The 12,268-nt window shown below is 40.9% G+C and overlaps 1 protein-coding gene across 1 annotated transcript in view; it reads left to right on the forward strand.

Moving 5' to 3' along the window:
* The first annotated feature begins 713 nt into the window (after window positions 1-713).
* The window catches only part of opcml (opioid binding protein/cell adhesion molecule-like), a 203,329-nt gene continuing 191,774 nt past the window's right edge, over window positions 714-12,268 (forward strand). Inside the window, exon 1 of the mRNA XM_037979126.1 lies at window positions 714-986. Coding sequence (XP_037835054.1) covers window positions 847-986 — 140 coding nt within the window. The 5' untranslated portion in view covers window positions 714-846. The remainder of the gene's footprint in view (window positions 987-12,268) is intronic.

Raw genomic sequence — 12,268 nt, forward strand, 5'->3', positions numbered from 1 at the left:
TGAGAGGTTTGACAGTCTGTTGAATCCTTCCTTCCAACGTCCATCACTATTTCAAACACAATCCCCTTTGTAAAATCAGGGAGCACCTGGGACAACATCTGTGGAATGGCAGACCATCCTGGTCCAGCACCAGACCACCAGGGGGACTAGAGGCAGCTTGAGCAATGTCTTCCTGCCATTTGACCTACCTCCATGTCATGTGAACAAACAAAATAAGATATTTACAGATTTTGAGCAAAAATTTGATGTAGTAGCCGAGAGTCAATCACACAACCTTTTTTGCCAGTTTTACAATACTTTATTCGAAGATCATACACATTTATATACAGTACAATTAAAAAAATACAAAACAAACAAAACCAGCTATCATTTTATTATGACACATATTGTTCATACTCAATATACAATGATCTCAGTCTAAAAATGTGGCATGAGAGATAGTGGGGGATTTGTATTTCTTTATGGAATGCCAGGTCTTTAATTAACAAATGTTTACAAGGTTGTTTTTTTGTTGTTTTATTTTAAAAAGCTTGTTCTGAGATTGTGCTTTTTACACCATTTTAATGTATAACCGTGCAGGTCCAAAGCCTCGAAATGATGAGAGACAGAGCTGCATGGGAAACATATGGTCCACATGAACCAGGTACCTGGAGAGGGAGCTGAGGGGGACGGGGGGAGGGGGGAGGGAATAAAGCCCGTCTCACCCAGACGACACACGGAGGGAGGGAGTCTGTGACACAGCATCCATTTCACCGAGGATCCACAGAGGATCCGTTCACGACGGACAGCTTGGAGTTTTCCTGGAGGTTGCGCAGACAGGAGCGGATAAACGTCGTCACCACGATCATGGGGATGTATGCGTGGCTGCCAGCGCCCGGGAAATGCCTGCTGGTCCTCGGACTGAAGCTGTTCTTCCTCCTACCTTCAGGGGACTCGGTTCTGAAGGACAACATCACCGTAAGACAGGGGGACAGCGCCGTGTTAAAGTGAGCTTTTTCTTCTTCTTAAAGGTCATATTCATGCTGGCTCGCATGTGTGTCCTTCGAGCTCATTGGTCTGCTGGCTGTAAATGTTGTTGTGAAACGAAACAGGTGGATATGGATGGAATAAATATTGATTTACATACAGTGTGTGACTGTCTTAGAGGACAAGATCCAGATCACCTGCTCAGTGTCTGTAAATGTGCAGTGTTATTCTGATCGCTTTTCTACCCCCTCACACACACACACACACACACACCGGTTTAAAAGACCCATATGACTTCAGTCATTACAGAGAACATCTTCTCCCCGCGAATATTCTACATACAGAAAACGAACCAGACCTTAATTCAATATGTGAGATTTCCCAGGTCTATGGGGTTCGGACAAAATTGGGTTTTATGGGGAATAACCCCCCCCCCCCNAGCCTTTTCTTTGGATTGGATGTGTCCTCTCTGTTTAGACTCTACTCACACACACACACACACACCCACACACACACACACACACACACCGCTACCACCATATATGTTTCTCTCCTGGTATTTTATTATTTCAGTTGTTTTAATGGTGTTTGATGTTCAATCTCCTTAGTAAATGAAGCAAGTAAAGACCCACTTTACACTGTTTATGAATAAACAAACACACACACACACAGCTTGGTTTGTATTAAGATTTTGGGTGTTTTCAAGGTATTTTTGTGGTAAACTGGTGTGGTGTTTAATTTTCAGGATCCTTGAAAAGCAAAACAAGACCCAGACAAATGAAGCTTGTTCAGGCCCAGTTCCACTTGTTTACCCTCCCTCTGCATGCTGACGTTTGCTTTATTCCTGGTTTTTAATCATATTTTGGTTAGGAACCAGGTGTAGTGTTATAGACATTCAGGATTTTTGCTAAATGAAGCTGAATAAGACCCAGTTTCACTTGTCTGACCAAGTGCAGGGTGGTGGTGGTGGTGATGTGTTTGTGCATTTGTGTATGGGGTCAATTTTTCTTTTAGGACAAAGGCAATCACATCCTTTAGAGATATGTGCTTCTTATGGTCAGTGGTTATAGGGGTGACACAATGGCTCAGACAAAATGACAATCTGAAAATGTGATAAAAGATCTGAAAAACATGACAAATTTATTTAGTTTGTTTAAAAAAAAATAAATCTGAATCAGGGTTTTGATTTTTGCCCCTTTTTAAAAGGAGTTTATCACCTATTCTGTACACCTGCTTTTACACTGTGTACCTTTTTTGTTGAGACTTAAATCTCAAATGCATCACAAATGTTTTTTTTGGGGAAAAAAAAATTAAACGTTTCCCCTCTAAAAATAAAATTCAGTACTCTGTGTGTGTATTTGTGCTCTGCTATTGCCTCCTGTTAGATATTGTTTATTGGATTACTTACATGATTAAAGTCTGAAGAAACAAGACACATTTATTCAGTTTAATAATTTAACAAACAGGGTCTGTGAATCACAACCTTATCATGATAGAGGAGTTTGTGTATCTGAATAATCCTAGGAACTATGCTGTCGGTGGCAATTGGCCCCGTAAAATCTCCCAAGGCAGATTGGTCCTAGGTGCTAGACCAGACAAAGAACAATTTACAACACTTGTATGGAAAAACAACAAAGAAGCTTGATGCCTCTCGTGGGTTACTGGTACCCCACCCTAGAGTCAGGCCTTGGGAAGGGCTTGTCTCCAACCACCTGATGTCTGGGTCTTTAGCCTCCCTAGCTGGCTCTTGGGGCATGGAATGTCACCGTTCTGGTAGGGAAGGAGCCTCAGCTTGTGTGTGAGGTTGAAAGGTACTGAGTAGATATTGTCAGGCTCATCTTAACAAACAGCGTGGGTTCTGGAACCAATCTCCTTTAGAGGGGCTGGAACCTGTTCAGCCCTGGAGTTGCCCATGGTGAGAGGCGCATGACTAATGTGGACCTTCCTATTGCTCCCCCAGTTTGACACCTGTATGTTGGTGTTTTCCCAAGTAGATAAGAGTAGCCTCGTCAGCCTCTCTGGTAGAGTTGATTTAGGGGTACTGGACAAAAGATGGTCAAACCTTGGATTTAGGAGGAGCAACGCGGGTTCAATCCTGGCTGAGGAACACTGGACGAGCTCTTTACCCTCAGTAGGGTCCATGAGGGGGCATAGAAGTTTGCCCAATCACTCTTAATGTGTTTTGTGGACTTGAAAAAAGCATTTGACCATGTTCCCCGGGGAACCCTGTGGGAGTAGTTCTGTGAATATGGAATTGGGAGTCCATTCCTTTGGGCCATTCAATCCCTATACTAACAGTGCAAGAGTCAGGTATGCATAGCAGGCAGTAAGTCGGACCTTTCAGGGTGAGAGGCAGACCCCACCAGGGCTGCCCACTGATTCTTTTCATAATTTTTTTGACAGAATTTCTCAGTGCAGTCAGGGGCCAGAAGGGGTTTGATTTGGTGGCCTCAAGATTCCGTCTCTGCTTTTTGCAGTTGATGTGATCCTGTTAGCGTCATCATGTCTTAATCTTCAGCTCTCACTGGATAGGTCGTAGCAAGTGGAAGTGCTCAACTTCATCCCAGCTGCTGTGTGAAGCAGCTGGGATGAAGTTCAGCACCAAATCTGAGACCATCGTAATCAGTCGCAAAAAGATTGGGAGTAAAGTAATGTCCCTAGTGGAGGAGTTTAAATATTATTTTAGTATTTAAACATCTTGTTCACAAGTGAGAGACGAATTGAGTTGAAGATTGACTGATAGCTCAAAGCAGCTTCCACAGTATTGCTCTGTAGGGGACTCTGCACTGTTTTTTTTGTGGTGAAAAGGAGGCTGAACTGCAAGGCAAAATTCCCAGTTATATATATATATATATATATATATTAGCTGAAGTCAATTTGCAAAGTTTCATCAAAATTGGTCTAGTGGTTCATGAGATTTTTTGCTAAAAGTCAGACAAATGCACACACATTTGTGTGTATGTGCATGCCTTTGCCTTTTGGCACCAGGTGAAAAATATAAATTTTTGTACTCAGGACTTCATCCTAACTTTGTGACTGAACTCTGGATGGCCTCAGTATTCTCTAAATTGTAAATTAACTATAATTAGTAAAACATTAACCCCACTAGCCAGGGAAAGTATGTGGTTCAAACTAACCTCCTATCCTCCACTCCCTCCTCTAAAGCAGCTAGAAGCACCTGTGATGACTGTTACCCAAAGACGGGCATATTAAAGTATTCATTAAAATGTGAAGAGTCTCTGGGTCTTTCAGCAACATCAGCTGGTTAGAACCTTGAGCTCAACATGGAGAGAAGACAACTTCTTATCACTTTGACAAACATGTTAAGTCTGAAGTTCAATCATGTTACTTTTATTTCAGAAAAATAGGCAAAATATGCCCTCTGTTATCTTTTCATCAATTACAAATTGTAATTTCTGCTTTTGTGTCATCACATCTAGACTACTGTAATTCCTTCTATCCATGTTTGAATCAAGACTTCCAATGCAGCATCACTGATTGAAGAATGGCATGTATTTTAGGGGATTCCTTTTTACTATACCCAGAAGAGTAGGTTTAAGCCATTTTTTTCAGAGGAATACAAAATGAATCATTGTCAAACAAAGTTTAATAAAGAGAGTTTTGTCTAGTTCTTTCCCCAGGCTTCTGAATGCACCTATGAAATCAACAACAAGTAAATAAAGGATGGAGACTAAGAAAGTCCTACAGTATGTGATCTATGTATGGTATCTCTACTGTAAACTAATTTGCACAGTATAGACAAGTATGGATCCCCTTTACACTAGATGATAAATCCACTACTATCTCCATGACCCATTAGAAGATGCCTGGATTGGGATGAATTTAGAAAACCACCTTCAGATGCTGTGTTAAGTCTATGAACTCACCCTTCTTGACAAAACTAATATACACATTGTCAAAAGGCTCAGAGCGTGTAACAGTATCATTTAAATAAAAAAAGAGTTTTCTATGAGTTTGAATCTACTGTTTAGGGGTTTCATCTCACATTTGGATGCATAAATTAAGAAAACAAAGTTCGAACATGCTGAATGGTTTGACCAAGATGCCTGGTAGTCAGTGTTACATGCACACACAAAAACATGCAGAATGTGTTCTGAACAGCAACTGAGTGATGCCAACATCAGCTTAGGTATGAAGCAGGAGAAAACCAGAAGTAAACTATACGGACATGAAAGATGGATGCAAACAGCAAGGTTTTTCACCATTTTAAATCAATAAAACATTTGAGGTAGCTTTGAAAGGAAGTTGTTCTGAGTTACTTCAAAAGACAAAAAATAAATAAATCTGTTACGTGCAATACTCAGTTTTACATTCATTCTGCTACTCTAACATACAGTACGCCAATGAGCCTGAAGTTTCTTTAATTTGTAAGGCTCCTCCTTCAATTGTCAAAAGAAGGGAACAAGCATTATTGATCATCTTGTTTGAACAACTTTTCCATATACAAAGAAAACAAGTGAAGTAGTCCTAACCTGCTTGCTTTGTCTTTCTAATGGTGAAGCAAGTTAGTTATCACTGTGGTGGTTCTGCAAAATACACTATAAATCTAAATGTTCCTTTCATCTTCACACAGGTGAAAATTTTCAATATCTATGGGAAAATTATTTGTGCATCCAACTATATGAGCTACATGATCCAACCATGCGCTGGAAAAACTATAAAAACATCTAAATGAAAGATGTGTAGAAATAATTGTGATGATCCTATTGCAGTGTATTTTATCAGTGTTCATCATTATATTTCTTCATTAAAAGGTGTTGTGGTATTAAACTTACCACCTTATGAGTGGGGTTAGTGAGTTCTGGGTCTGACCTTGATAAATTACTAAAACAACATGAGGCAGACTGGACTAAATCTACACTCTTCAGAATTTGACTCCCAAAGGTTTTCAATAATAGTTTTATTTATTTAGTTAGTATCAGGGTTACACAGAATGTCAACTACAGAAAAGTATAGAGACAGAGTATACAAAAAGGTGATTTATTTACAGAGAAGGTGTTTGTGGTACTGGGTCTGTGGAAGAGAGGAGCGGGAGAGTACAGGTGGTGATCTGATGATTAGTTCAGGATTTTTCAGGTGGTTACTGAACTTACAGTTTCCAGAGCGAAGCGGACTATGGAAGAGAGGGCAAGGGACCAGTGTGTTCCAGAACAATGCAGGCGAATAGGTTTGACCAGAGGCAGACAGGCAGCAGCATGGATCAGGTGAGTGAGCTCTTTACTGAGAGAGTAGGTGAGGTCAGCCGACAGGTTTTCAGGTAGGTATCAGAATCTTGGGCTGGTATCAGGATCTTTCAGGGCACAGAAAGAACAACAGATACGTAACACTTTGGTTAACATGGAAACACAGCAGCTGAGACAAGTACCATAAGATACATGTTACTCCAGCAAAGACCAGGTAGTCAGTGCCACCTTAAAACCCCTCAGAGCTCATCAGGGAAAGGAGCTGCAGCTGTGCCTAATCAGCAGCTGGTCAGCCAGGAAGGAAAACAGGAGAGCACAGTTAGTTAATATTTTGAGGATGGGAGTTGTGTATATTAGTATTATATTCATTTTTCATGTGCCCTAAATATATAATACTGACATGAAATGAAACAAGTTCTTTAAAATGTGTTTTATATTAGTGATAACCATACCATACCAACTTTATTTATAAAGCACTTTAAACACCCACCGGACCAAAAGGCTGTACACAATCATATAATACAATACAATCAGAAAGTAGAGGAGGTCAAATATAAAAGCAGTAATAAAATAATTAAAGTCAACCATCTCAGATTGTGCCAAAAGCCAAAGAAAAGAGATGGGTTTTAAGAAGGGATTTAAAAATAGCAAGTGAAGAGGCCTAAAGGAAGGTCATTCCATAGCTTGGGAGCTGCTACAGAAAAAGCACGGCCCCCTCTCAGCTTATACTTTTGCCCCTTTTCCACTGGCTCTAAAGGTCCCGGCTCCACTCTACTCAGCTTGCTTTGCACACATTTCCACTGGCATTTTTTGAGGCCGGTCCCTGCTTTGGAGTAGGGCCAGCGGACCAGCCCTGCTTTTGTGGGCGGCGCAAGCTTAGCTCCTGTTCACTCATTGGTCGTGGGTGTGACCAGATGCAAGCATAAAGAGCGAAGGTAGGAATATAAACAACAACGTTAGCTTACCCTGCAAGGTTTATGCTGTCTGTCCCCCAGCTGAAGGCGCTGTAAAGCCTGAAATCTCAGGCGGATAACAGCTGTCCTACTCTGCGCAACAATCGTGGCATCCAGAGCATTTCTTCCACTGCGCCTCTCTTCCTGAAGTCTCAGGAGAATCCCCATAAGTTTAAAAAACAGCAACAACACAGGGCCAACGTTGTCCACAGCGCTTCCGAAGTCTGGAGGTGTGGCTTTGGAGCCCTCTCTCCCCTCCCATCAACACAAGGAGGCGTTCCTCTGCTACCGACTAAACTGGCCGGTGGAAACGCGATACATTTTTTTACAGAGCCGAGCCGAGTAGAGTAGAGTAGAGTGGAGCTGCTCAAGTAGAACCAGTGGAAAAGGGGTATTTGTCTTTGGCACCCTCAGAAACAACTGGTCAGCTGACCTGAGGGAACAGGAGGGTGTATAAGGGTGTAACAGCTCAGACAGATAGAGGGGGAAGGCCATTAAGAGCTTTAAAAGCAAATAAAAGGATTTTAAAATGAATCCTAAAATTTACTGGCAACAGTGTGAAGAAGCTAAAAAGGGAAATATGGTCAAATTTTCGTCTACCTGTTAAAAGTCGTGCAGCAGCATAACCACCTGCTGTACCTTAAAGGGACTGAGCTTTGCAAATGAAGTACAAATAAATATATTTGATGCATTTTACAAGTGTTTATAAAATGTTTAATTCTGTAATTGTGTAATTGCTGACTCAGCATTCACACGTGTTTTACTGTTTAGTTTTTTCTGTACATTTATCTTTACTATTACTAATTCAGCATACTTTCAGTTATTTCAGAGTTGCATGTATGAAAACATTCAGCTTGCTCAGGGTATTGAGAACAGACTTGTTTTGTAACTTCTATACTTTTTGAATTATTTAATCATATTTACAAATTATTATATACAAATGCATTGAGATAATTTTGAGTCATTGAGGAACTACTCTTTAAAATCTACTTCAGCTTAATTGCTTACTTTTGCTATTAGGTAGTGTTTTGCTATTTTTAGCTTGTAGGTACTGTTTTGCTGGTTGTACAATTTGGCTAATTTTAGTTTGTAGCTACTGTTCTAAAAATTTTAGCATGTAGCTACTGTTCTGCTGGTTCTACTACTTCCTTAATAAAGTTCAGCAAAACCATTCAGTCATTAATATTCACTCTGCATTTACACTGAAAATGCTAATATTTCTAGTTACCGTATTTTCCACACTATAGGGCACACTGGATTATAAGACGCACTGTCAACAAATGGTCCATTTTCGAACTTTTGTCATATATAAAGCACACCGGACTATAAGGCACACCCTCGTCACCTCCCAATTTATGTAACTTTGCGTGACCAAGTGCAGCACTCCAATTGTTCTAACATGACAAAACAAAAATCAATTTGCCCAAATCAATTAATTGCCTGTTAAAACAAAACCAAAAGTCATCCATCCATCTTATTTAATTGCTTTTCTGTGGAGGGTCATGGGGGAGCTGGTGCCTATCTCCAGCAGTGATTATGTGAGAGGCAGGCCACACCCTGAACAGGTCACCAGTCAATCACAGGGCCACATAGAGACAAATGCTCTCACCTACACCTAGTGACACTTTAAAATTACCAAATAACCTAACATGCATCTTTTTGGATTGTGGGAGAAAGCTACAGTACCTGGAAAAATTACATGCGTGCACAGGGAGAACATTCAAACTTCACAAAATTATGTCACATTGTGGTTAGATTATCCAGTGGATAATTTACTTGACACTTATACAGATTGGTAGGAAACATTTATTCTAAAAAATGAATTTTCTTTTAGCTGAAATGAAAAGATCTTGGAGTTCTTTCTGTCATCACACCAAAATGTCTTCAATAGAATACAGTCCAATAGCCAATTTTTTTTTATATTAATATTACATTGTATTATATATATATATATATATATTTATTTGATGCATCAACTTCTACATTTGAAAGCTATGGTTTCAGACTGTGGTGATTTGGTTTTTCTATGGGTTTTGTTTATGGTTTTTTTTTATTCTTTGGTTTGGGTTTTTGTTTTGTTTCGATTCTGTTGTATTTGCTTTTTGTTTTGTCTCATGTTCATGTTTCATTTCACCCTTCCCCAGTCACTCACTTGCCTGTTAACCACACCCATCTACACCTGTCCCGACTCTGTAATCACTCCACCTGTTCCCACTCACCTCGTTATCCTCAATACTCAAATACCTGGTCATTTCTCCCACTAGTCGCTGGTTCATTGTCTGTGTTTGTCATTTGTTGCTATCTCCGTGCCTTGGTTCCCTGATGTCTTGTCCCGCCATGTTTTCTGGTTTTTGTTCTGTTCTTGGTTGCTGCCACGTCAGCTTTTGTTTTGTTGTTTTTCTTTAGTTAATAAAATAGTTTATTTTTGCATTACTTTGAGTCTGCGCTCAGGGTTTGTCTCCGTCACCACCGTTCCTGACACAGACAGAGTTGGACAAAGGGTATTATTATTTGCTCTGCCCACTTTGTTCCTTTCAATTTTAACACATTTGGAGGGACATTTCCAGGTAAGAGCTTCCATAATTGACAGACATAAAAGTATATTTTAATAAAATACTACAATTAGACAAACTGGATTTCCAGTTTGTCTAATTGTAGCATTTCATTTGTAAACAAGATAACAAGATTGTTTTTATTTGAGTTTCACTGAATTTCAATGTGCTGTTTCTTGACTTTTGGAATAGTTGTTAATGTAATGGAGTGCTGAGTGAAACAGTCACATTACACTGCAAACAGAAAAAATGTTCCACAAGAATTCAGAATGTATCGAAACACTGTTTTGATTTTGCTTTAACTAGTTCTGTGTTCTGACACCCCTTCAAGCCTGAATCCTCCTCAAGGATTCAGGCTTGAATTTCAGTTTCTAGACAATAACTCTGCATCATATAAAGTCTGAAGCCATGGTTCTCAACCAGAAATGGGTGGAATGCTCCCTCCAGATAGGGGGTGAGTCTCTGCCTCATGTGGAGGAGTTCAACTATCTACGAGTCTTGTTCACTAGTGATGGTAGGATGGATCGACAGATGGATTGACAGATCGGGGTCTTGTCCGCAGTAATGAGGGTGTTGCTTTGGTCAGTGGTGGTGAAGAAAGAGTTGATTTGAAAGGCAAAACTCTCAATTTACTGTTCCACTTATCTTCCAGCCTTCACCTATGGTCATGAAGTTTTGAATCATGAAAGGAAGGGGATAGTGTGTTCCCTTTTTGTTTTTATTTATTTATTCTCAAATCAGTTCAATTCAGTTTATTTATATAGCAACAAGTCACAACAAAAGTCATCTCAGGGCACTGTACAAAGCATTCTCATCCATTATAAACGTCAATTAGTAAAAGTTATCTAAGTAAGTCAGCAAGTCAACACAAGTCCACTGTCTGAGGCCATGAGAATATCATTAGTAACTTTTACCAGTGCTGTTTCTGTGCTATGATGAGCTCTAAACACAGCTTTGTGGTACACAACCACTCATTAAAGACAAATTAAGCAGATCCATAATGGGGATTTTAATTAGGGGAAATACCTTTTTGAACAGTCTGGTTGGAATGGGATCCAGCAGACATGATTTGGATGAAGCTATTATTTTTGACAATTTGGAAAGCTCAACAGGACAAAAATAGTCCGAACACAAATCAGGTTGTAGTGACACTTCCAAAGCTGCCTCATCTGACTGGGAATCAGAGGCAACAGTAGGATGGATGGTATGAATTTTCTCTCTAATTAAAATAATTTTATGTATAAAGAATCTCCTAAACATCACTATTTAGGAATACATAACTCAACAGAGATGAGCCTTTTCATTAGTCTATCTACAGTACTAAACAGAAACCTGGGGTTGCTATTATTCTCTTGTATTAAAGATGAATAACACACAGTTCTAGTTTAAAAAGGGTTTTCTTTTATGTTAGCAGGCTATCTCTCCAGGTTATTTAAAAGTATTTCATGTCAGTGGTGCGCCATTTTCTTTCCAACTTTCTAGATGCCTATTTTAAAGTACATAACTGTGAATTAAACCAAGGAGCCAGCTTCCTCTGACTAATGGTAAATGGCTTGCACTTATATAGCGCTTTATCTAGTCCAAGGACCCCAGCGCTTCACACTACAATCATTCACCCATTCATCCACCCATTCACACACTGATGGTAGTATTGTAGCCACAGCTGCCCTGGGGCGGGCTGACAGAAGTGAGGCTGCCATCACACCGGCACCACCGAGCCCTCTGACCACCACCAGTAGACAAGGAGGGTAAAGTGTCTTGCCCAAGGACACAACGGCTGAGACTGACGAAGTGAGGGCTCAAACCGGCAACCTTCGGTTACAGGACAAACCCTTACCTCCTGAGCCACTTTAACTTTTGTTTTCAGAGGAGCAATTTTATCAAGCAATGTTTGAATTGAAGCTGTAATAGTACTGCCAAGATCATCTTGTTTCTGCTCTTGGCAACCTTGGCGGTCTGATCCTCAGCTAGAAAGGGTGGCTCTCGGGACGTGGAATGTCACCTCTCTGGTGGGGAAGGAGCCTGAGCTGGTGTGTGAGGTTGAGAGGTTCCGGCTAGAAATAGTCGGGCTCACTTCAATGCATGGCTCTGGCTCTGGAACCAGTCTCCTTGAGAGGAGTTGGACACTTTCACTCTGGAGTTGCCCACGGTGAGAGGCGCCGAGCAGGAGTGGGCATATTTATTTCCCCCCATCTTGGTGCCTGTACGTTTGGGTTTACTCCTGAGAGGGTAGCCTCCCTCCGCCTACATGTGGGGGGACGGGTCCTGACTGTTGTTTGCGTTTATGCGCCAAACAGCAGTTCAGATTACCCACCCTTTTTGGAGTCCTTGGAGGGGTTACTGGAGGGTCCCCCTCCTGGAGACTCCCTTGTTCTGCTGGGGGACTTCAACGCTCACGTGGGCAATGACAGTGAGACCTGGAGGGGTGTGGTTGGAGGAACGGCCCCACTGACCTGAACCAGAGCGGTGTTCTGTTGTTGGACTTCTGTGCTCGTCATGGATTGTCCATAACAAACACCATGTTCAAACATAAGGGTGTCCATATGTGCTCTTGGCACCAGGACACCCTAGGTCGCAGTTCAATGATCGACTT

This window comes from Kryptolebias marmoratus, linkage group LG13, assembly GCF_001649575.2.
Source record: "Kryptolebias marmoratus isolate JLee-2015 linkage group LG13, ASM164957v2, whole genome shotgun sequence".
Lineage (NCBI taxonomy): Eukaryota > Metazoa > Chordata > Actinopteri > Cyprinodontiformes > Rivulidae > Kryptolebias > Kryptolebias marmoratus.